Source organism: Emydura macquarii, unplaced genomic scaffold, assembly GCF_026122565.2.
Source record: "Emydura macquarii macquarii isolate MOO-44397 ecotype Brisbane River unplaced genomic scaffold, CSIRO-AGI_Emac_v2 contig_3517, whole genome shotgun sequence".
In the NCBI taxonomy this organism is placed as follows: domain Eukaryota; kingdom Metazoa; phylum Chordata; order Testudines; family Chelidae; genus Emydura; species Emydura macquarii.
In genome coordinates this window covers 6,073,429-6,100,469 of record NW_027133654.1, presented here as the reverse complement: position 1 = coordinate 6,100,469, position 27,041 = coordinate 6,073,429, and the positions used below count along the sequence as shown (strand labels likewise).

Below are 27,041 nucleotides of genomic sequence, written 5' to 3'. Positions count from 1 at the left end.
AAATTTTATGGTACCATTACTCCTGGTACAGGAAGGCCTGAAAAAGTGGCTAATAGAAAAAGAAAGATCAGCATACAGCGTTCTAAACTCTCAGTCTACAGGATATGAAAACATTAGTTTATTCTAACTTTAAACAATGCACTCCTGTAACATTCACTATGGTTTTCTGCAAAAAAGAATTATATGATTACACAAATAAACAAGATGCTAATGAAGCCAGAGTTATATACTCATCATAAAACCAGAGACAACTTGTTTGTCAGCCATCTTGATTCCAACTCCCTTTCAGACTGCAGTGTAACAATATATGATAGCATATTTTCTGCACAATCATCTTCAACAACATACAGCGGTTAGTAGCATACCTGAATTATGTTACTGAACTCTGTGGAGCAAAATGTATCAGCTGTTTGCTTTCATAGCAAATTATGACAAGTGTGTGCTGAGAACATTACAGGCATTGAATATGACGACATCAGATCAGCATATATTTCGATATGTAGACTGTGCCTGGTGATTTTCAGTCACACTCTCCTTGTGGAATGTCCAAAAGTTCATTTTTTATTTTTTTCCTAACATGTGTATTGATCCCAGAAGTCTTGAGCCAAATCAAAATACTGTTAACCAGTACGTGCTAACAACATTTCTATATGTTAATGTCAAACGAGAGAAACTGATAACATGTTGCACTGAAATAGAATGTACTAACTATGCCGTTATCAACGGATTTGTATTAACATTATCATGGAAAATCCCAAAAGAATGGGGCCTCCTTGCAAATCTAGCAGTAACAGTTAACAGCAGTTTTATTTTAAAAAAGATACACTATGCTAATAAAAAATGCTCCAGTTATGTGAGCTATAATATATAGGTAAATTCCAATTTCTGTTTGTCAACTTCAACAGTCAGGTTGGCTGAAAGTTGACACTTGGAAGATTACAGCAGAAATAAGTAAACCCAAGCAGTTGGAAGCATTCAATAAACATAAGCAGTAGAGATATCTACACTGCATTTCACCAAATCACAAGGATCTGCTGTCAAAACAGTATCAAAACCACATCCAACTAAAAGAGATGAGTTCTGTTGACCACACAACCAGCCTGACTAACTCAAATTGAGGCTTTCATGATTATAAATTGATTGCACTGACCCAGTGAGAACATGTCCATGGTACATAGAATAGATTGATATCCATACTTCAAACATAACAGCAGCAACAAGAGAAACTTATCAGAAACTAAATATATGCAATACATTTCTTATCCATTTGCACTGTTGATCTATAGTATCGAGGAGACTAAAACTTAAGAGATAGAAACAAATCTCAAACCACAGAAACACCACAGAAATCCCTTATCTGTTTGGATGTTACATGAAGAACAGCAAAATATTCATCTTATTGAAAATATTGGGTCTTTCTCCAAGTATGAACATTAATCCACAAAATCCTAAATTAAATGAGGAAAACTCTCTTTCATCACTTCACCTTCAACAATATATAAACTTTCACTTTGCCTTTTCAGACTAAGAACCAAGATAGTAAATGTGGGTCAATTATATTAATGTAGTCCTTTTTTCATAGATGCAGATATAACATGGGCATAAATTTAGTCATATAAGATGTTATGACAAAGCAATAGAAGATTGAAGCACCAGGGGTTTCTCTAATTGTGTCGCAATAAAGAGTACTAACCTTTCAGACTTAAGGTATGCTGTGTATACCATTTATAGGGATCTAACTTATAACTTTCTAGTCAACTCCCAAAGTCAAGTGCATAGAACAAGAGCCAGAATTTACAAAATATGCTTACCTTTAGAGAATTATAGATTCTGCCACATGTTAGAATCACAACTTACTTTTATTGTCTAGCTGAGCTCTGTATTTACTAAACCCTTTTAGCCGTACTCTCTGGCCCAGAAGATCAAGGAACTCTTCAAAAGCAGGCCCTGCTGTCTCATTGTTATACATCTCTTCCTCTGTGCTTTGACCTGCTTTGCAATAAAGGATCCCAATCTTGTGCTGAAAACTCAGCTGAAATAAGAAAAGTAAAATTACAAATGGGAAAACCTGACAAGCAGTAAAACAGAAAAATATAACTATTAAAACTACTACTTTATTTCTGCAATAGCAGGCAAGGATTATTTAATAAAGGTGACAAAATAAATTATTTGAGAAAGTGAGGACAAATTCAGATGCCAAAGATAACAAAGAAAATTATATTCAGCAAAGTCGACAGTAGGCATTCAAGCACAGACAGAGCAAGTAGATAAATACTTGACTTTTGACTTAGCTAATCAATCAATTATATATAGAAATTTACAGCATTGCATGCTCCACCATTTTATATTTTTAATTGGCACTGGCTGTACAATAGTCTTCTCTCCCAGTCTGGAAACACAGTCAGAAGCCTTCTTCACATATTTCTAGCTTTTAAACTTCAGCTAATTGGTCCCCTGCACGTCAAGTGCTTCCCCACCCCACCTTCCAAATTATATGAGAACAGCCATTTAGAAAGCAATGCTTCAAGTGAGTACCACACATAGATTTTTCACAAGACTACTTTCTTTTATATGCATCAATAAATCTTTTTTCCTCATAAAAGTGTTTTTCAAAAAATCATTTCCTATTTTCTGACTATCTTCACGTGCTGAGATATGTTATATGCACAGCGTACTGTAAATTAGAAATCAGATTGCAATTGAATGTTTTTGTTACATTTTGTTAAAATCTCACTACTAAACTTTTATTAGATGAGATGCGATTATTTTCTTGAGAAAAATATTGATTTGTTTCTTGAGGCTGATACATGAGACAACAAATAGGAAACCCCATGTGAGTGGATTAATCCTATTAGTCTTTCTACCAGCTATTATAGCTTCACAAACTGACTGAGATCATCAATCACACCACAGTCCCTTAAGACATTTATCCATACACACTTCTCACATCTACTATCAAGTTCTAAAGTACTTCCTTAATCAAAATACAGGACTACTATCGAGGTCTGTAAAACAAAGTATATAATACTCTTCCCATCAAAACACATTCAGGAGACAAAAATCTTCCAATTCACTTTAGGCATACATAATACAAGGGCTGCAGTGTTAAACATACAACAAAAACCATTTTAATCCATGGATGTGGTATCACACTGATGTTTTATCATGGCAACTGCCTGGAAAAGTCATGGGATAGGAATGGTAAAAAAACAAGTAATGAAAATATGGCAAAAAGAGTGACGTGCCGTGAGCATGGTTTTACACCTCAAATTACCTTTATCTTCCCATTTTAATAATAGCTGTGTTTCTACTAAGCAAATGGGCAGTTATGAAGATAAACTATGGTTTTTGTGTTTTCTTTTTTATAAAAGAAAATACCTCATCACTCCTGGAGGAATAAAAGATCTTACTGGAAGTTTACTAAACTGGTCTTTTGTGCCATCATGCTGTTACTGCTTTGCTGAGCTTCTGCTCTGTTTGCCACCCATGCAGCCCAGGGTTCAACCTGGCAGCACTAAAGATGCCCAATAAAATTGGCTTAATCATCATAAGCACCCACCACATATAAAAATCCTCAAACGTCAAAAGTCATGGATATTTTTAAAAACTCTGGAAAGAATCAGATTCTATGACTCTCGTGACAAAAGTATGTTACAAAATTTCCTTTGACTTCAGTAGGGTCAGAATTTCACTCTTAGTTATTAAATTAAACCTATGAATGGGACAATTTCTACTTTGTTTCACTGGTGTAAATCTGATTTAACTCCACTGGAATTAGGACTGATTAACACCCGTGTAACAAAACAAATTGGTCTATTGGCATTGAAAAATTCACAGCACAGCAGGAAGTAAGAGTCACATATAACAGGGAAAGGGAGGTTGTTGGAATAGGAAGCAAGAGCTATTCATGCAGTAGATAAAAACGGAAGTTGGAAGTGAAAGCAACTGGAACTATCCAGGAAGGCTTCAAGGACAGATGGGAGCAGTAGTGGGTGCATGAGGGATGAAGATAGCGTTAGTGGAAACTGGAATCGAAGCATAGTGAGAATTTTGGAGTTGTGGCTATCTGTTATATAAAATGAAAATAAGGTTGGTTTGTTTGTTTGGGGGCTTTTTTGTTTTTATTGTTGTTTTTTTTTTTAAAAAAAGATTTGTGACTAACTATATCCATGTGTTTGGGTGTCTATACAAAGCCACTCACATTTGTTCATGTGAGTTAGATCATCAGATAACTCCCAATGAAATTATACACCCATGATTTCTGGGTTTTATGTTATACATAAAATATATATTAGAAACATGTACACTCATATGCAATAGACTAATTTTTTAAACTACAAAAATCTGTGGGCTTATCCCACATTCCTCATGCAGACAAAAACTACTACTACTGAAACCAATGGCATTTCAATTACATAAAGGTTGTAGGATCAGGTCCTTTGTGTTTTATTACACTTACATATGTATTCTTCCTCTGAAAATCTCAAAGGCTGAACATCTTCCCATATTAACTAAACTTATGTTTAAAGGAGATGGTCACATGTTCAAACACTGCTCATTCTACCAGCTTCATATCTGGGAAGGAACTCAACAATTTAACTAGGCAGTTTTGTTTGCATCCACGATGCAATTTTGAAATTGTGCGGCAACCCTGTTAAAGTTGTACTAGGAAACTAATTTCAAACACAGTTCTCACTTCATGATTTCTAAAGTACTGGTGTGGCTGTTCTAATCTGGTTCTGAGAGCAATTTCATAATACAAGTGCTAAAATGGATTCTGACTTAGGGCAGGTATCTGTTAGTGATTACCTAATGGATGATGCTTTAGCTACAGAATAAATATCAACATAGTTATGTTGATGAGAAGCAGATCACAGACCATTTATTAAGTGAATGCTTTGATGACAACTTCAGTACCTCCAGTACTTAATTTCTGTCAGGGCTTGCCAGAGCTGAGCGCCAGCACCTTTGTCTTGGCAGTTCATAGCTCCGGCACCTCTGGGCTTGCCACATCAGTTATGAACATTAAAAAATTGTTTGGGCCTCGGCACCTTTCATTACAAAGTAAGCACTGAGTACCTCTAGCCTACATAGTTCAACTTTTTGGCTCAGATGAGCAGATGAACCCAGGGAAGTTGGGTGCTCAACATCAACTGAATTTCAAAACAAATTGAGCACTTAATTCCCTTGGGTTCCTTTGTAAATTCCAGCCTCTGTGCCAGAAAAGGGCAAAAAAGATTCCCATGCAATAAGAACAAACACCATTATCCTATCATAAGAAAAAGGAAAAAATACAATTAGAAAAATATTCCATCCTGATCTCCAGAAGAACAGTTGGCTTTTCCCATAAAACTATGTCCAAATCTAAAGCTGATCATCTAATTGCCTGTTTCTCACAACAAATAGAATAATCCAGATTTTTTTATTTACATTCTTGAAAGAGGTTAATAAAACAGTTCACATCTATTTTGCTATTGTCATCATGGCAACAACAATTTACCTACAACTACTGCTCTTCTCCATAAGCCATACTAGATTTCACGGGACACAAAAACTTTGGTAGAAAATGAGAGGAAACAATTACATGCAAACACTGGCTTCTAACTGTGGAAAAGCTTCAACAAACATTTACTGCATACCAGTTTCTAAAATATTACTACCCTGGTGGCAAAATGAATCTACTAGATCATGGTTCAAATTTTTTTTTTTAAATGTGTGGCTGTACAGCCAGGCATTACCTTCAGTTGCCATGAAAGACTCTCTTTATATTTGCTTGATTAATAAACTCAGTGCATTGAACACCTAAGAGGATTAGAAGCACAAAAGGATTTCATGCCAGTTCTATGCACAGCTTTCTGTATTTGCCTGAGTAACTATCTCAAGATAAGAAGCAAAAAAGAAAAATTAAAAATAATATATTCATACTGATGACAGCACATTTCACAACAAAACTGAATTCTTAATACTAAATATCAGGCATAAAAAAGGAAAAATGATGAATGTTGTATCTCAAAGTCACTGATTGATTATTACAATATAACATTGGCTAGTTTGACTGCTTTGCGCTTTTACAATGGATACCAAAATTACAGTTCCAGTTTATGGTTGTGGGTTATGGCAATAGTTTCTGTCAATGCACCATTCAGTCTAGGAAGAAGGAAATGCCTTACATTGCCCAAAATGAGATTCCACTCTGGCCAATTAATATCACTGGTATTATGAGCTGGAACTCAGAGTTTAAACAGAAAAGATAGCTACAATGATGTAGCATCTGAGGAGTACTAAGATTAAAAAGTGGCTGAATGCTCCTGATTTCCTTTACTGTTTTGCATGAACTCTGACAATCTGAAGGAGAAAGGAAAAACATTATGCACAACACATTAAATTTAAAAGCATATTTTTGGTAATTTATTAAAAATTATTTTTCTCCTGGCAGAGTAAATGAGCAGGGGAAAATAGAAGAAATGGGTATGCAGAACTAGCTTGCCAATTTTCATAGCTAGGAACTCCTATCTCTCTATCGATCTGGAAGGGACAACAGAAGAATGCCTTGTATACACCAACACATTAGACACAATAACTGTATTTCATACTGAATTAGTACTGAAAATTACTAACACATGGCTGTTAAGTCAGCTGAATCAAGCTCAACAGACACTTATTTTTGCATATACAATGATCATTTATTTATAAATCTTAAAAAACATTCTTTGATGAATTAAAGGTATTCACAAGCTAGTCCTTCACAAATTATTCAGAAGCAGTAATCATGCTTGGTAGTCTTTGAACAAAGCATGTTCACCTTACCGAACCTGTTAAATCTCACCATTATTCACTCTGAATTTAAAGTGTACATTTGTTTCATTGCTGATGCAGTGTTAAGCTGAGACTGTTAGATCACCTCAATTAGAATTTCAGCTGTTTGAACCATCAAATATTTCACTCTGCTAATAAGATGGTTACAGTGAAGAAGAGTGTTAATTGTAAGTTAAAATATGAAAATTTTAACCTGGGATTCATGGGACTATAAGTAAACTTTATCTTTAACATCTTTTACATCTGATTTTCCTAAGTGCCAAGCACTTCCAGATGCCATTGACTTAAGTTTTAGCTATAGAGGCTCATCATGATTTTATAAATCTTTAGAATTTTATCTATTCTGTTTATAAGAAATATAAATTAGTTAACCTTTATGTTTATATCCAATATTTGCACATAAAAATAAGGAATTTAATCTGTAAAAACCATTTTTGTGAAAATTTTAAAAACAAAGCTCTAACTACACTCTTTCCCTCTCTTACTCTTGCCATTCTCTACAGGCTACTTGGTTTTTCCTGAACTGCAAGTCATAAAAGGTAAATTGTTTACCAAAAAAAACCAAATTATTGTTCAAGTACTTGAAACTTTGGCAATAAGGCATGTTTTCTGGAATCATTGAACCATTACCTGTAACTATTCTCATTTTGTCATTAAAAATACTCAGCTGTGTGTGAACTCATCTTGAAAATAGGGCAGATGGCTGTTCAAAAGAAAATATATTACATCACAGATTCATGTTTATTTACAACACCAACAAAAGATTTAAGGAAAAGATACATCTTCTTTCAAGTGGATAGTCTTTAGAGAGAAATCATATACCACATACCCCTTGTTCATCCAGTTTAAGCAGCTGTTCAGAGACTTTGGGTGAGCTGTAAGCCTGCCTCAGGCACTGAATGCTCAGCTCTGGTATTACATATTCCAGTACCTCTTTGAGAGGCAGGCCTCGTGCTGTGCCATGTCTAGCAGTAGATGGTATGGCATCTTCTAATATTGCTCCTCTCAACGTGGTAAGCTGCAGCAAGAGTGGAAGACCTCATTGAACATTTATAATTCTAAAAGTATGCTATTAAAAATACAATCTTCAGGCTCTGAAGTGTAGGGAAGGGGTAGGGGGGAGGGAGACATGCTTAATTCATTGAAGATAGTGCAAAGGTTAGTAAAGCAACTTAGACACTGAAGAGGAAACAGACATTTGTAATTTCTAAACACAAGGTTAAATATAGTAAAACTAAATTATGTAGGACTACTAGAAAATAGAAACTTTGGGCTGGTAATCAAATCCTTAACTCATTCTTTTGTTTCTAAAGCTGTCTCTTCAATGCAAAAAAAGTTGGGCCTTTTTACAGCAGGGTAATTAATGTGCATTAGCCATTCCACTGTAAAATCTTAGTGGGACAAGGCACTGTATTTTTTGGGCATGTCTACACTGCAGATTGGGAGGTGTGACTGCAGCACATGTAAATATACCCTAATCTAGTTAGATCAAAGCTAGCTCCAGTATCAATAGCAATGAAAGCACAGCAGTTTGGGCAGCTTGAGTATGTACCCAGGGTTTTATGCAGGCAGAGCTAGTCCATGCTGCTGCCTGTGTGGCCATCACTATTATCATTACTTGAGCTAGCTTTTGATCTAAATCAGAGCTAGCTGGGGTACATCTACATATGCTGTTATCACAACTCCCAATTGTTAAAGTTTTGTTTTGACATTTTTTTAAATAAAACATTTTGAATTTTAGTTCACCTTTATTTTAAAACAAAATTTTTATTTAAAAAACCCAAAGCAAAATTAAATGTTTTAGTCAACCCCGTTTTCCTTCCATAATTCAGCCACTGAACCAGTTATTTGCACAACAATAATCAAGAACCACCACTTTATGGCTAACAGGTGTTTTTTTGTCATGATGAAGAGCCCAAATTCTGGGAATCAAAGGAAAGTTTTCACTTGCTTATCATAGAGACCAACCAAAGATGACAAATACCTGAAACTTCCCTTCAAATCACCACTAAAAATAGGATTCATATGACTTATTGCTGTGATAAAGGGGAAGAATGAACCAGTTGGGAAAAAATATAAACTGGACTGAATTTGAAAGTTTTGAGCAGGTTTAATAAGTATGCATCCAATACAATCAAAGGCCACTTCCACTTCAAACAGGAGCCACTATTTTTGCTTCAGTAAGGCATTAGCATTCCCTCTCCTTCAATTAACTACATACATGGAAGAGATCTGGCAACCCATATTTATCCCAAACTACAAATATAGTACATAAGTTTTGAAGATAGCATTTCAACAGGCATTTTGAAACTATACATTTGTAACATACACTAAGGAATGGTAAACATCTTCAAGTTCCTCATTCTTCCCTTTTGTCCCAGTCTTTCCTTCCTGTCACAAGAAGCCTCCATAAGCATCTCAGTCTAAACTTATCTTCCCTCATTTGCTATCTGTGCTCCGGTTCCCCATCTGTTCCCTTATGGGTCCCTGTGGATATGCACTTGCAACCAATCCACCTTTTCCCTGATGGTTCCCAACCAAAGGAGGGAAGGACTTCAGGAAGCAGGAAAGTAAGGAAAATTTTGCTCGAGAAATCAGCTCCAACGTGTATTCCTACCAGAAGGCACACCTCTCTGCAAATGGATTCAACTGTAAAATCCTTTAAAAGTCAATTCCCCGACATATGTTGGCATGAGAAAACAGCCAGTGTTCTAAGGGTTAACTTTTCTTCTACCTCCTCCCCATCAGAATAACATTCAATAACAGTACCTCACTTGTCCTGAAAGCTATACGATAATTGAATTGAGATCCTTCTCTCTCCTTAGCATCTTCAACCTTCTCTCTCCGAATGCTGACTGCAACAGGTCCTAGATTTTCATCAATTCCAAAGTAGTTCTGATGCTCTGTAGCAGAAGGAATGAATGCAAAATGGAAGAGCACAGTGAAGTGTTAGACTGACAGCTGATGGCTTAATCTAATCTTACAAAAGAAAGCTCACAGGCACCTACTGTTGCACCATGTGCCATACAATGGCTTTTCCACGTCTAAACGTTGTTTGATAGAAGAGATTAAATTCTGCAGTTAAGATTAGAGCTGCACAAGTATCAAAATATCTGATAGTACAAGTTCCCTACAAACAATTAAATCACACTCATTTCTCATGAGTAGACAAGCAGCATGTATCTCTTAAAACTATATTGCTTTTTAGTAATATTTCAAGAGTGAACCATTACAAAGCTGCCATGGCATGCTTTGTCATTGATTGACAATTTGTGTCTTAAAGCAGTGTAACAGAACTGTCAGAAATTAACATGAAGACTTCATTGTAGTGGGGGGAAACAAAATTGATGTTACTCTATAGTAGGAACTGGAAAATAACACTCATTTTCTAAATAGTTTACTATGACAATACAAGCCAATATTTTATTTAATTTATTTTAAATACAATGCTCTATTAAATTAATCTAGGTCACAGTGTGGATTAATGTGCACAAACAGCAAGTTTTATACTTAGAAAAAAGTCTGTAGCTCTAGGATCATTTACCAGAATCAACTAAAACACTGTGGTGTTTTGTTTGTTTGTTTTTTATAAAGTGCAGATAGAAATTACTTCAATGGTCTTGTGATTAATGCAGAGGCCTTGGAGTCAGATTTTACTCCCAGCATTGCCTCAGATTTCTTATGTGACCGAGGGCAAATCAGTCTCCCTCCCTTATGCTTCAGTTTTTCCATCTTGAAAACACGATACCCACCTCAGAGGGATGTTCTGAGGCTTTATCTATAAACATTTGTAAAGCATGTAAGCACCTTGAAAGGAAGGTGTTACTGCAGTGCAAAATATCAGTCATTGTCTGTGTGTCCAATCATGCAGGTCTTACTATAACTATAATTCAGTTTTTATGCTTTGCCCACTGAATGTACACAAGAGAATTTTGGGAAAACAGTCTAGTAAGTTCTTTTTTGTTTACAAACCACTTGTTGGATCTTGTATTCAGAGACTGCTAAGTATATGGTTATGGGTAAGACATCTGATCTGAATTTCTGTATCAGTTAAAATACATTTTTAAATTTAAAGAAATGTGGATATAGATGACACACTTAAATCACAAAGTCATGATAATCTGCCATCAGTTGATTAAAATACTACTGTTCAACATTTATGCTTTTGTCTGTATATATTATGATAAAATACTAGTTTGGAAAAATTAAGTTAACTATTTAACAGACTTCAAACAAACAAGGTGTGAGAGTAGGCTCTTGCACTTCAGTGGAATTACTTCTACTTAAAGCTGTCAAAATTAAGTCACTGCACCGAATATTTACAATACCATAAAAAACTGAAGCTAACAACTTTTCAGTTTCTGGCAACCTGTTAATTTTGTGAAAAATGAACTATAGCTAGTACCTCTAATTTTCTTCAGGTTTCTATTTTTTGGCTATCACTCACTTTGGCACATTTTTTCCAGATTATGTGAATTAATTATAAGTAGAAGCATCATTATAGGAAATGTTCACAGAAGTCTATTTCAGAGGGACAGTGGAGGACTAGAGGACTGGTAATGGAATATAGATCCTTTCACCTCTACTTTACCAACTTAACTACAGTTCAGGTTGAAAGCAAATTAAAATTGTTAACATTCTATGGCTTTTCAGGGATCTTTGTGATACATGTTGGAGGTCTCTGTGCAGCTCCCAAGGAAAGTGTCCACAACAGCTAGCACCACATCACAACTGGTACCCTTAGTTCCTCCAGGAAACAAGAACCATCACAAACCTCACCACTTTCCACTCCAAATGCAAGACACGTTTCTTTGACCTGGCCTTCTCTTACATAAAAAAAAAAAAATCTGTTGCTATGAGTTTAATTAAAAAGATAAACACACCCTACAAAAACATGACACTCCACTGCACATATTTCTCCCTCTGGGGAGAAGATGAGGGGGAAAAACAACATGTGACAGATGTGTAGTCACACTGCTTAATGCACTACTGGAAGCGTTCAGATACTATGGTGATACACATAGTATAAAAACCATATAGAACAGAAATAGAATAAACCCTTGTTAACAATCTTGGAACTGACACTAAGGATCAAAGGGGCACAGAGACTGAATTTTCTTCTCATGCTCACAGGCTACATGTTTTTCCAAAGAGGAGTTTAGTCTTCAATAGTGCCAATATGATGCTTTTCACAAGCATTGAGTATACTTCAGTTTATTTACTTATTTTTAACAAAAGCAGAAGAGGGAGAGAGGTTAAAAAGATCACACAATCCTAACTTGGTCAACAAAGCAAATGTTATTGCCTTTTTGGTAGGTTACTCAAATGAACTCAACACATTTGTACGGATCACGATATCATTTTTAATTTAGTCTGGGACATCTAAAGATTCCCGTCATTTACTATCAACAGGAATTTCTATAATTGCACACTCAAGCTGTCAGGGAAAAAAGCAAGCACTTTACTTAAGGTTCTCTTATATTTGGTTTCTGATGCAAATCAAGAGAAAGGTATTCCTTAGTTACTAGGTTTCTAGAATGTAACATAAGTAAACACAAAGCTTCATGCTTCAGCTTTGTCCTTTGCAAGAAAATTAAAAGCATCTCTGGACAAGAAATGTATTTCTGAAGATGGTGTTTCAAGTGATAAAATCATGCTGTTAAAGTAATTTAAACACTCATTTTGCAGTTTATAGAAAATATATCCACATGACCAAGTAGCAAAAATTCTGCAGGGTGCATAAAGGAAGACTGTTAACTACTCCAAACATAAAACTTTATTGAAACATTTCCTTATTCATCCTTCTTATATTTATTTTATCCTCATGGATTCATCAGACAAATAAGCTGCAATTATAACCTAGTAACCTCTTTAATGTTCAAACACAAAAAAGCCATCTGGTTGAAATGACAATACATGGACACATTTGTTTAGTAAATACTTTTAAGTTATATACAGTTAAGGCTTTTTCATAGTTCAATATTCTGACAGAACATACAATTCAGGGTACCCTGTCTTGCAGAGCCATAAACAAGTTTCACTTATACTATTCAATTAACTTCACAGGAACAGTTGAATACATTAAAATTAGCAGTGGATAGTTTACAAAGGTTTGCTTGTATGTCTAGGATAAAAAAAAAGTGAGAAACTGTCAATCTCCTGTATATTACAATCTTGAAACTCATTAACATCTCAGAAAGTTTTCTTGATAACTTACTATTGAAAAGGGTCCTCTCTCCCATTTTTGAAAACATTAGCCCAGATCTTTTAAAACATAGGATCACCACCACTAAGCCCACAGAGATCAAGTGTGTCAAAAGATAGATTAACTTTAGGCTCCAAAGTATATTTAGGCACTTAAATAAGTGGACTGGTTTTCAGAAGTGTGGAGTGCACACAAACTCATGTCGCCTTTTAAGAAAGCGGCTGGTTGCTCAACACTTCTGAATATCAGTCCACTTACTTAATTAACTAAATATGGACTTATGAAGCTAAATTTAAGCTCCCACATTTGAAAAATCTTGGTCAAAAAGGCACAGCACAGCAAACAAAAACACAACCAACATAGAATTTCTAGGCCAAGCCATTTTGAAGATGTGGGCAGAAAAAAGTTAGGAAATATGTGGGCTGGGAAACTGAGACAAGCAGTTGTAAGAGCTGTTTTTGCTGACACAGAGGAAACTTTAATGAGAGGAAGTCCCAATTCCAGAGCAAGGAAAAGGGGCCAACATTTTTAGCCATGTTTGGTGCTGCCATCTGTCATTTTGTCAGAAAGGAGAAACCCATCATAGGTACTAACTTCCCCTTAAAACTAATTTTAATGATTTCCCAAGGCTTTAGTACAAGACTTGGGAAGCCCTCACATAGTACTGTATGGCTACATAGAGAGATGGGCCTCGAACCAAATCCCAAGATCAGAACTACAGGCTTTGAAAAAGCTGAGAACTTGATCCAAACTTGGCAGCTCCAGCTCAACTCTTGACCAAAGTGGCAGATATTCAGAGCAAAATTAAAAATTTAGCTAAATATATTAGTTTAGATTGAATCAAAGGTGGTAGGTAGGATGCTTTCAAGGAACAGAATTCAAGGAGTGGTGAGGGGCATCTAGAAAATGAAAGCACTGATTTTTAGGGAGGGGATTTTTAATGCAAGATACAATTTTTTAAAAATGTTCCAAATACCAAAAAAGTTAAACAACAAGGATTTTTCCAGACTGAAGGGGAAAAAGCAAACAAAATAAAGGTACTCTCCCAAAGCCCTAGAATATCTAAAAGCTCTTCACTTTTTCATTTTGCAGTCTATAGAGGTCAATTCTCCTTCTAATACAAGGATCCTATTTATACTGAGCGAATCTCATTTTCACAAAATTCAATTTGTGATGAGAAAAGACTGTGTCCAAACTACTGACTACAAAACTGGCAGCTGATGTTGAAAGTCTGATAAGGTTTCCAATCCCAGCATACCCTTAAAAATGTCCTTTTTAGACAGAGACATTTCTTTTATTTGATATCTATAAATACTTGCAGTTACACATTGACGTGGTTGTAAACACACCATAAGCATGGTAATAATAGTCCTCATTGGTTGGTGATGGAGACAATTACTTCAGTGAAAAGGACATTTTTTAAAAAAGGAACTCAATGCAAAAAAAGCTCCTTTCAATTATCCTTTTAAAATATAACATGTATACATTTCCTTTTCCTACCCCTTCAGATCTTGCTAAATTGTGATCCATGAAAGCACACCGTTAATACATCAAAGCTATGTGATTATGCGAAATATTTTAGTTGTTGCAAATAACTCAAGAGTGACAAGTATTTTACACAACCAATGTGAAAATATTTTATTTTACATCCATGTCAAGGGTGGAGTTTGTTTTTGCAATAGCTATGCATCTTACACACAACATAAAACTGCATCTTATTTCAGAAATTAGAAACTGAATTCCTAATCTATACTTCATTGAGAGGGAAGGAAAGTGTTAATGATTCATATGCTGATTTGTTTCTTAAAACAGACATAAAAGCTGCATGTTGACAGCTGCCAATTACAAAACTGTGAACTAAAACAACTATTAGGCAGAAAGCTATTTCTCTTTCTTAGGTATCTCCTTAAAGGCAGAAGCAAAGGAAGGTGAATGTGTATTTCTTTATAAACAAGCAACTGTTTGCTACATTTCTATTTAATCTTTCCATAGTCTCTTTTTAAATTCTCCTTACTATTAAATCTGCAATTCAATATACAGTTGTTCATAATGACAACTGGTGAGCTCACTATCATGGAAGAATATCAAGTGAGACTCAGTGTGCAAAATTCATGTGCATATATCCATATACATTACTATTTTATATAGAAGGAACATGTAGGAAATGGAATGCCTGAGGTAGCATTCTAAGGGCAAAGAGGAGAAACATTTAATACTTTGAATGTGAAATGTATCAATCATGTATGGTATTTACAGCAGCAGCAAAGTCAGGGATGTATATGTAACTTTAATGAGCCATTTATTATCAAGTAGAAAACCGAGTAAGAGACCTAAGCTGATGACATCTCAAGGTCTGTAAGTATTTCAAGCAAACACGAGAAGTTACTCATCTTGTGCAGTAACTGGAGTTCTTTGAGATGTGTTCCCGTGGGTGCTCCACTTCAGGTGTATCTGTACCCCTCACCTTTGATTGGAGATTTTCAGTAGCGATGCCCATTTGGACCATGCATGCATGCCATACATCCTTATGCCCCTCACTGTGGCTGTATGGGGCTACACAGATGAACCACCTCATTTTCTTCTCCACTGCAAAGTCCCCCAAGAAAGAAAGTCTCTGAAGCAAAAGGAAAGGAAGGCAGGTAGTGGAGCACCCCATCTCAAAGAATTCCAGTTACTGCACAAGTTGAGTAACCTCTCCTTCAAGTAGTGTCCCAGTGAGTGCTTCACTTCAAGTGACTCCCAAGTAGTATTACCGTAAGGAGGAAGGAAGTTAAAAGCAGAGTCCAATAGAGAAGAGAACTGCACTGCCTGCAGCAACTTCTGTTCTTGCTGCTGGCACCAAGGCATAACGATTAGAAAAAGTATGACCAGATGACCAAGTTACTGCTCTACAGATGTCTGCAATTGGTATATACTTAAGTAAGGCTATAGATGTAGATAGTACTCTTGTGGAATGTCTATCACTCTCAAAGAGGGTTGACCTTGATCTGTCGTAGAAGATCTGAGTATGACTGGAGATCCACTTTGATAACCTCTATTTCAAAATTACCGTATCCTTGTTTCTGTCTGCAATGGATACAAAATAGTCTAAATGTTCTATCTAGGTAAAAGGGTAATGCCCTCCTGACATCTAGTGTATGGAATATGGCTTCTTGACTAGAACATGTGGTTTTGGGGCGCAAAAATTGGGAGATGAGTGGTTTGATTAATATGAAATTCTGAGGACACTTTAGGTAAAAATCTTGGATGGGCCAGCAGTGACACTTTCTAGTGAATACCTTAAAAAGCGGGGGAGGTGTCTGCCATTAAAGCCACCAATTCTCCAATCATTTGGGCAGAAATGAATGCTACCAGAAAGACTGTCTTCAGTGATAAATCTAATAGAGAATACATAGCTAGTGGGTCAAAAGGATGTTTGATACGGCAATTAAGGACAAGGCTCAGGTCCCAGCTAGGAGTAGTATTTCTGATTTGTGTAGAGTTATTCAACAAACCTCTTAGGAATCTTGCCATAGTTTGGTGAGCGAAGAGTGAAAAGCTGTTATTGCTGCTAAGTGAATCCTAATACAATTCACAGAAAGAGCCAATATTTCCAATTTCAATAGGTAATCTAATACCCTAGGAAGAGTAGAGCAAGTCTGAGAAATCTGACGACAGTTACACCAAAGATATCATTTCCATTTCTTAAAAGATAAATATTTCGTAGATTCCTTCCTACTATTTAATAAAATGTGTTGTACCTCTAATGAAAGGATATCTCTGTTCCGGAGAGCCATGGAGGAACTATGCTTGGAGCCTCAGAATCTGTAAACTGTGAAGTGTCTGATCTGCATCCTGAGCAAGTAAGCGAGGACTGATTGGAAACCTCCACGAAGGATGATGGTGAGTCTGATTAGATAGGGATACCGTACTTGCCTTGACCACATTAGTGTAATTAACATGACTCTGGCCCACTCTTCTTTGATCTCATTGAAAACCTTTAAACAGTAAGGGTGCCAGTGGATATGTGTAGTGAAGTCCATGAGATGAGAAACGTGTCTCCTAGGGATTGAGATCCCCTCTGAAGCAATATCTGATGCCTTTTGCATTGGCTGCTGTGGCAACCAGATTGACCTCTAAGACCCACCAAGCTAAGCATACCATGTGAAGGACTCACCCGTTCAGTTCCCATTTGTAATTTAGAAAAATGCCTGCTGAGGTCATTTTCCATGGTTTTCTGAATATCTGGGAGGTCAGAAGCTGTGATGACTGTGGTTGGCTATGTACCAATTACAGAGTTTTATCGCTTCAGCACAGAGAGACAGGGAATGTGTTCCTCCCTGATGTTGATATAATACATGCATGCCTAGCTGTCTGGCATTATCTTTTACTGTCTTCAATCTGAGTACAGGTAGTAAGTGTAGGCAAATATTTCTGACCACTTTCAGTTTCTAAAAGATTGATGTGGAAAAGCTGTTCTTGTAGTGAACATCTGCTCTGCATCTCATGAAGTACCAGATGTGCTCCCCAACCAAAAAGCGAAGAGTCTGATGTTATCACTACAGTAGTGGGGTTCTGAAAAAATCAGACACCAACCAGGTGTTGGTCAGGTCCTTTGGGGAACAGACAGAAACCTGTCTAGGCTGTGTTTGCTTGGTTTGTAAACCAACTGAAGCCATCCCTGTAGACCTTAGAAATGTAATCTGGCATGCTGCACTATAAAGATGTTTCCCAGCAGCTGAGGACATTATCTTACTGTTATTTGAGGAATGCCCTGAATCTTTGAGATGAGATTCCCTAGTGAGAACATCCTGCTGGAAGATACACTCTGCCTGCCACTGCATCCAGGGAAGCTCCTATAAAGTCTAGACTCTGTAGTGGAATCAAAAAGGGCTTTGAGGTTGATTTGAAGGCCCACGCTATGAAACAGAGAACACATCTTTATTGACACTAACACTTTTGGATATGATCTGCCCCAATCAGCCAATCATTCAGATACAGGAAAACAGTTATACTCAAAATACATAGCTGGGCAGCAACTGCTTCCAGAATCTTTGAAGATACCCTTGGGGCCAAAGGAAGCACCCTGTATTGGAAGTGCTTCTTGTTGATTAGAAAATGAAGAAACCTCTTGTGTGACGGGTGAATACAGTTATGAAAAAAATATGAATCTTGTAGGTCGATAGTTGCAAACCGATCTCCTAATTCTAACCAGGGAATTATTGTTGCAAGGGTCACCAGCCTGCTGTTTTACATACCTGTTTAGAGACTTGAGATTTAAAAGTTGGTCTCCACTCTTCGTTCTTTCTGTGAACCAGGAAGTACTTTTAATAAAAAACCCTTCCCCTGTGCTATACAAGAACTGGTTCTGTTGCTTCTAAACAGAAGAAGCCATCACTTGCACCAGCAACTGATAATGAGAGGAGTACCTGAAGAGGAATATGGAATGGAAAGGGGTAAGCGGGATAGATTTGAAATGGATAGTGTAACCAGATGTTATGGTTTCTAAAACCCATTTATTCAATGTTATATACTCCCATGCAGCCTGAAAATGGGAGAGATGGCATCCAAAAGGAGGGAGGGGTGTAAGACGTTGCAGCTGAAAAACCCTGTTGATTGGCTGGTTGACTGTCAGCCATCAAAACTGTCACTAGAAGGACATAGATACTTGATAAGAAGTAGCTGTAGCTGAGTCCACAATGAGCTTATGATCATCAAAAGGGGAAGTCTTCAACAGTACTCCAAACCTCTCTTTGGAAGCCTAACAGCTGTAACCAAGATGCTCTTCCATGCAGCACCCAAGGAGGCTTGGAGCAATGTCTTTGCCAGGAACAGCCCCTCTTCTATAATGGCCTTAAACTGGTCATGATGTTCCTCTGGGAAGTGCTCAATAAAGGAATACAATCTTATAATTTAAATACTCGTATTTGGCCATGAGTGCCTGATGGTTTAGTATTCTGAAGTGATGTGTGGCTGAATTGTAAGATTTATGACCAAAAAGATATAGCCTTCTGTGGTCCTTACTGTAAGGGGTGGACTTTGAGATATATTGTCTGCCTCATTCATTAACAGCCTCTACTATGAGGGAATTTGGAGCTGGATGAAAATATAAAAATTCTGATTTCCTGGCAGGGACATAGTATTTTTTATCCACCCTCTTGTAGGTAGGCAGTGCGGTAGCTGGAGTTTGCTAAACTGTCTTAGCAGGCTCCATAAGAGCTTCATTGATCAGAATGGCAATTCTTATAGAGATAAAGGAGTACAAAATATCTAGGAGTTTGTGGTGGGACTCCTGAACCTTCTCTAAGGAAATCTTAAGCATGTCAGCAATTTGCTTCATCAGTTCCTGCAAGTAGCTGAAGTCATATGCCATAGAATTTGGTAGAGGCATGACAGCTTCATCAAGTGATGAGGAGGAAGTATTAGTGAAAGATGTCATCTCCTAATCTGCTTTTGCTTCTTGCTCCTCAAAGGTCTCTTCCTCTGGCATAGGTGGTGGTAGAGGAAGTTGAGCTGAATAGGCCTGTCTCTGTTCCCTCTGGTGGTGCAAAGACCTCATTCAAATTCTTGACGATAGAACACTCATAGATCCTAGGAAGGTCACTGAGGGGGCCCAAATGACATAGATGGAGTCATCCATCTTTGTTCCTGCCATGTGGTTGTCATTTGAAGTCTATTCTTCTGTAATATGTCAGTGTAGGAGGGAGAGCAATGAGTCCTAGAACAGACATGGGAACCCTGCACTGAAATGTAATCTGAGGAATCTTCTTCCATGTACTCCAAGGAGGGTGGATAGGTGGGAATAGCTGTTCAGCTTGCAAAGTAGATAAGGGTCAATATGGTATTCTAGATGACAAAGGGGTCAGTGACCAAAAGAGCCTTGATGCTGACAAAACCCCAGCACTCATTAACAAAGGAGACTCTGGCTCCAAAAAGACACTCAGGTCCTTAGAGTACCTAGATACTTGCAGTATCGATTGTATCAAAGATGGGGTTAAGTGAGAACCAGTGGAGGACAGCTTTGGTCCTGATGCAGCTGGTATCTAGCTCTTAGCATGTGCGTGAGTCAGCTCTGATTCCATCAGTATTGTAGATAGCCAAGAGGTCTTTTGTACCCTTGACTTTAATGTTACCAGTACAGAGTACTGTGCAGGGATGGGCTCAGACTTCTTTTCAACAGTATTCTGCTGCTCTGGGTACAGCTACCCGAACTTGATACAGAACTTGTCTAAGATGACTGACTCCTCTTCCTTTGTGGTACCACCATCAGTCAGAGCCTACATGGAATTCCTCTTGGGACCACAGGTCTGTGTACCCTTCTTGTGAGTCTGTGACCAAGATATTCTTGAAGATTTACTTTTCACCTCCTTTGGCTTAGAAGCAGATTTCAATGAGGACTTTGATACTGTAGATGTACTTGGTGTTGTGTAATGCCTACAACTCCAGGGTTCTCTGACAACTAAGATCTTGATGTGGACAGGGCACTAGCGGTACTAGGAGGTCTATGTACAGGGTGGTCCTCCAACCTGGATTCAAAGCTGATCGTAAAGCTTGCTCCATCTTTAGGAGTTTAAACTTTATCTCCCTATTTTTCCAGGATCTACTCTTGAAGGAAGTGCAGCTCTTGTACGTACTGGGGATACGAGTATCACCCAAACAGCAGAGGCACTGGGAATGCCCATCACTTATTGGAATAACTTCACAGCAGGAGAGGCACCTCTTGAATCCCAGGGAGCCCAGAATTCCCAAGTAAAATAATGAAGAATAACCCTTAGAAGGGGAAGCTCTTAACTATCTAACTATATCTGAAATTAATATAAATAATATTTATTTTTTGTAAAAAAGAAGAAAACAAAGGGAACAACTGTTCCAACAACTATAAACACTATAAGGTGACTAACTGTATGCTAACTAACTAATTGCAGGAGCATTAGACAGAACAGGCACTCAGAGTGTTTCATGCTGAAGACGGCTGAAATGGAACTGAGGGTCGTTTGCCTGCATAGCCCCATATAGCCTCAGCACAGGGCATGAGGATGTGTGGGGCACTTGCATGGGCAGAACAGACACCATTACCAAAAATCTCTCAAAGCACACAGCTGCACCTGAACTGGAGCACCCACAGGGACACTACTCAAAGAAAGACCTAAAAACCCACTAAGCAATCAGAGTTTATTTTACATTCCAAAACATTAAGGAATCAGTGATTGTAAAACGTGTCTAAATAAGCATGTTGATTCCTGAAGTCTGCTAACCACAGCACAGTTAACAGCATGGCCAACAGCAGTGCAAGTTTCCCAACACTTGATTCCCAACACTGATCCCTCAAACCAGACCTGGAGAGTCCACCTCTGTTTCAACCAGGTTACCAATTAGTGACAACTGTCACTGTGTCTTACTAAGTCTTGCCCCAAGGAACAAGAATGACACCACCAATTTGTTTCACATAAGCTACAGAACAGCTATCAGAAGGTAACAATTACATTTCTTAGTTTTTATATTTTTTATTCATATATTTATCAAAAGTGTGCTGTTTCTTGTAAAGGTATTTCTTGTAAAGGAATCTTATAAATGTACATTTCTAATGGTATCAGTCCAAATATTACCCAAAACATATTTCATTTGGGTCAACTATTCAGAACAATAAGGGTTGTGTATATTGAGGGTTCTGAGAAACTTGCCTTGCTAAAGAAAGAACATTCCATGTTGTCTGTATCTATTTCCTTCGTTCTCATGCTCCACTTTGTCTTCCATAACATAAGGCAACTTTTCTTTAGTCTTATCTGCAATCTGTCTCAGACTACTTTTCAATTCTTTTAGAAAATTGCTATTTTTGTTTTCTAAACCGCATTTTAAAAAAAAAAACTTCTCTTTTATCTGGGTTCTCCCCCCTCTCCCTCTTTCTTTTAGTCTTTTTTTTCCTCGGTTGTCCATCTCTTCTCCATTTGCCCTGTAAATCAGCCCCTTCTTCTCCCAGCCTCTCCAAACATATGCCAAATCCTCTCATGTTATACCAGTTTCCGTAGTTATCCTCCACCCTTGGAGTCCAACAGCTCCAATCTTTGATGTCCCAGACAGCTCAAAAGCCATTCTGCATCCTTGTCTCTTCTGTCCTTATTTGCACAACTTTGGGTCTTTTTTCCTCCTCCATCAACAAAGCTTCAGGTTCTTGTTTCCTTCCCTTTCCTTGTCACCCACTTACCACAATTCTCTCTCCACTCTCAGATCTCTATAGCATGATGGAGGCAAGAACTGTACTGAATTCTATTAAGTTCCTTGCATAGGGACAGAAGAGGAAATAGTACATCAATCAATGTGGTGCTTCCTGTTGCTCAGATATGTAATCTGGGGGATGGATGTCAGCCACTGACCTAACTAAAGGTTCTAGTTAACATGATTGAAAAAGCCTCAACAATAAAGTCGTCTCCCTAAAACGTTGGGCTCCATCTGTTAGGAGTAGTTTGACAGGAGATCAATATTTTCCCTATTCTTAGACAAAGAAAAATAAAGCCTTGTACAAGAAAGCTAATTTACAATATACTTTAAACTATACCACACTCTTCAGTGACCTTGGACAAGTCGCTTAATATTTCTGTACTTTCTTTTACCCAGTGGATACTTTGGGGGAAAGATTCTCTTATAAAGGGCTAAATAATAAGCAAATTACATTTGATATGTACATATCAAGAAGGATAGACTTACCTTTTCCATAGAAGAACTTTCGGTAATAATATGCTCCAAGATCAATGTGTTCTATAATATAACGCTTAACTTTCTCCCTGTGAATTGACTGATTCTCTCTTGGCACCTCCAGTACAGAAACACCAGCATTTGTGCAGTGGGAGCTTAGAGAGGACTCAAAGGAACAATTTTCACCTGAAGCAAAAGATGTAGAGTTTGCCCTGGAAAGTGCAATCCGCCTATCACCTTCCCCACCAGTTTCATTCCTGAAGTAAGGGCAACTCAGTATCAGGTCATTGCTTTTCCCATCACCCTCATCAGCATCTAGGTTCTCTTTTGAATTGAGGTCCTCTTTACTTCCCAAAGGAGATTCACAGTTTCCTGTCTGGCCTGCTGTCATTTGAGTTTGTGATGCGGCTGAAGCCCCGGTGGTTATATTTTTTCTTTTTCCCGCATTAACCCTGGTAGCCATTGCTTCATTTATGTTAAATAAAATGCTCTGAATATCATAATGTGCAAAACATTTTTGACAGTTCCAAGGACGAATGTTTCTCTCAAATCTACTATCATCCAGTTCTGATGAAAATTTGAAAGTTTCATGCTCACTTTTAACAGTTCGCAGTTTTTTAAACAGAGATGTTTCTACTGCTTCTGATTTTAGTCTCCATTTGAAAGATTTGTCCCTGTCTCTACCAATAAGCAGGGCACTATCCATATAATCCAATCCAGAAATCCTGACAAATTCTCCCCTAGAAATCTGGGCAGCAGCATGAAGACTTGGAGAAATTGTAGGGTCACAGCGGAAAAACTCAGGAAATCCAAATGGAACAGGAGTTTTATGTTCAAAATTTTCCACTCGATATCCTCTGAGCATTGCAAAAAAATTCTCACCAGATAAACCTTGCCTGTCAATTGAAGAAGTACTTCCATATTCTCTATGAAGAGCTGCTCCTGTATTTGGGTTAACAGCATTCTGGTCCAGCACATCTTCAGCATCAATGTCACTGATGGTGACATCACTGTTGCTTCTTTGCCGTATGGGATGAAGTCCCCTCTGGGGAGAATGGACAAAGAGATCTCCTAATGTATATTTGGTCTCTGCAAATTCCATATCCAACTGCTGTTCTTGTTGCCCATCACTTTGATCATTTTGTCCATTTGGCATTACTGAAGCAACACTCTCATAATTGGTTTGAGTTCTACTTTCCCATACTGCTTTACTTAGTTCCTTAGAGCAATCCTTTTTAGGAGGCCATTCAGACACCCTTGCTCGGACACCCATTTTAGGCATAGCTGGTGTACCATTAGTTTGATTACTTTCATTTTTGCTAGATGTGTTTAAAGAAGCAGGAGGACCCACGTTACCATTCAAAGCTTTAAATTTTCTAGCAAAATAGTCATCAGACTGCATACTTCTTGAAGACTCCTTGAACTTTGAGGATGTTTTGCTGGGTTTGTGCTTATCTTCTTGTGAAGATCTTTGATCACTCATGTCCACTCAAGGGCAAGGGAGTACTTAGTCTTATCTCCAAGACCGGTACTGCTATTATTACATTATTGTCATATATGGAACAGAGAATTGCAAAATAAAATACAACTACTGTCTGTATCAGAGCACAGTGGTATCAGTGCACCATTTCTGTAAAAAAATTATCAGAAAAACAGGTCTTCATAATATTTCCTTCAGTTTAGAAGTGTTCACAATTACATATCAGTCCAGGTGTATTCCTTTCATCTGTTCTGAAAAAGAAAAATGTGCATTAGAATGATTTATATTCTACGTAGGAAGTCTACAGTGTTACTTGTAAATATAAAACACCCTAAACACCATTAATGACCCATATATTCTCAAAAGAACTCAGATATCAGTGTGCTCAGCACACTGGAAATTATGTACTCAGAAAGGTAAAGATAAACATATGTTCTGATTTGCACTTCTCAGCAACCATTACATTAGCCCTATACTATTCTTAATTATTAATACTAAAGGCGGAGAATATGTAAATCAATCCACGGATTGTTATTAATATATGGAAGAATTTATCTAGCAACATAACAAAACTACTACTGTTAATCAATTTAAATCTAGGATTAATACCCCTACCTAATTAATTTAAATCTGCAATACATTACATACCTACTCCATTTGTCTTCTTTTCCCACTTCCATCTCAGTGTCTTTCTCAATACTGTCCTAATGCATGGAATGCCCTCCCCAGCCCAGTTTGCCAAGATGACTTTCCCCATATTTAAGCATCTCCTGAAAAGTCACTTCTGTGATGCTCATATAATAAAGTCAACAGCAGTAAGGAAATCAATAGGCATATCCTTCAAGTTAACCTATAGGAGAGACTGTCCAGTGCAACCTCCATTTTCATATGTCTTTGAAAATGAAAGCAATTTGGGGCAGGACTGCTCTCAACTAATATCACCTATGAACACACTTATGGGTACAACTGCTACAAACTAAGGTCTAGTCTACGCTAGAATATTGGGTCAGTTTAACTACATCAGTCAGGGGTATGAAAAATCCACACTCCTGAGCAGTATAGTTAAGTCGACTTAAGTCCCTGTGTAGACGGCGCCAGGTTGATGGGAAAATTCATCTATCGACCTAGCTACCGCCTCTTGGGGGGTTGGATTGCCTATGTCGATAGGAGAACCCCTCCCATCAATGTAGGTAGTGTCTACACTGAAGCACTACAGTAGCACAGCTGTGCCACTGTAGCATTTTAAGTGTAGACAAACCCTCAGTGCTTCTGTTCTTAGAAGATGGACTGGAGGAATCCATATGCTATTCTCTGTTCACATGGTACAAAAGCACATGGTCAAAAACATTTAGTCTGATTAGGAAAAACATTCAGTTGGTGATTAGAGCTGGTTGGACCACTTTCAATTAAATTTCATTTAATTGAAACCAAAACACTTCATGGAGATGTGTCAGTTTCAACCAAGTTTAAAGTACATGCTCTGCCTGGGTCATTCATCTGGAATGAAAAATGCTGCTCAATGAGATAGAACAGAGACTTGAATCAGGGTTTCCCATATCCCACATCACGGGCTATGGAGACAGACACCTTCCCAAATTAGAAAGCTAAAGTTTCCGTCTGAAATAGACATTTTGACAAATTCTGTTTTCGCAAAAATGTTTGAAAGGTTTTGTTTTTCTTCAAATACAGAATGGAAACAAAAGTTCAAAACCTCAAAAGTTGCTGCAAAATGAAATGGTCTTCCTCCAGCTAGCTCAACTAGTAAATGTCTATTAAATTGTGGAACAGTCTTCCCACAAATGTGATTTAAAACTATACTGGATAAGAACACCAAAAAATATACTGTAAGAAACAATTCTATGGTGCTACTGATGAGCATAAAAGATTTTAAAAGGGCTTTTTGGCTCTAATTTCTATATGGCAATATTTCTGTTACATTTATTTTAAATTATAGTACACATTAAAGTAATCCTGGAAAGTGAATTGCAAGGATTTTGTTTCAAACGTTTTACAGTCAAATATTCCAGTTCTATAGCAGAAAATATGTACTCATTTAAAATTCACAAGTACTAAAGAATACAAGTCCTTGAAAACTAGGCCCTTCTTTGAAGAGGGAGAGTGCAGGGGCACAGAATTTTTAACTTGGGACTTGGCAGTTAGGCAAACAGTGATGACATTGCAAACACTGTAAACCATCCTGGAAAGTAATGAGTCCCAGTGGAAACTTAAAGACAAAAACATTAGGAGGATCCCTACACAAAGAAAAGAGGAGAATTCTAATTAATGTTTTTTTAAAAATGGCAATTCCTTTCATTGTAATGCATCTAGGAAACAACAGTAAGGTACTGTATAATTTCCTTCAAAGGATATTTGCATTTAGGGCAGTTTTACATGGAAAGCGAGTAAATTGTACTGAAAGCTTCCCATAGTTTAGTGAAATTAGTTGGGTGGAGGCAATGAGAGGGCAGAGATGAAAAGTCTTCTTTCCTACATATATCATGAAAAAATTATTTAAAAATATTAATGGAGAAAAATATTACATTTAAGCTTTAAAAAGGACCTTTTTCCTCCATGTCTGGAGGGACACAGGAACCTGAACTCAGGTTTTGCCTGGTACAGCAAGATAGGTCCATATACAATGGGTTTCAGAGTTAGTTAACAGTGTTTAGAGTGCATAATCAGTTTTGAGGTTGAAACCGTTTCCATTTGGCTGCACAACAGAGAACGGGCCAAAACATGGTAGGAACATGCTCTTCTTAAGAAAGTGACCAACAGTGAAAGTGACCCACAGTGACTAACCAAACTGTTGAAACATTAGTTTGCACGGAATCTGATATAAATATCTTTAAAATATGGCACAGAAGATCTTTA

The 27,041-nt window shown here is 37.4% G+C and overlaps 1 protein-coding gene across 10 annotated transcripts in view; it reads right to left on the bottom strand.

The window, feature by feature from the left end:
- Positions 1 to 27,041, bottom strand: part of SIPA1L2 (signal induced proliferation associated 1 like 2) — a 215,484-nt gene that overhangs the window by 83,348 nt on the left and 105,095 nt on the right. For 9 of the 10 annotated variants that reach the window (XM_067535855.1, XM_067535856.1, XM_067535858.1 and 6 more), the window contains 4 exons: positions 22,703 to 24,421; positions 9,586 to 9,719; positions 7,646 to 7,834; positions 1,858 to 2,032 (listed from right to left, as the gene is read on the bottom strand). In XM_067535855.1, coding sequence (XP_067391956.1) covers positions 1,858 to 2,032; positions 7,646 to 7,834; positions 9,586 to 9,719; positions 22,703 to 24,173 — 1,969 coding nt within the window. In that variant the 5' untranslated portion in view covers positions 24,174 to 24,421. The remainder of the gene's footprint in view (positions 1 to 1,857; positions 2,033 to 7,645; positions 7,835 to 9,585; positions 9,720 to 22,702; positions 24,422 to 27,041) is intronic. The other variant, XM_067535857.1, reaches the window with a different exon arrangement.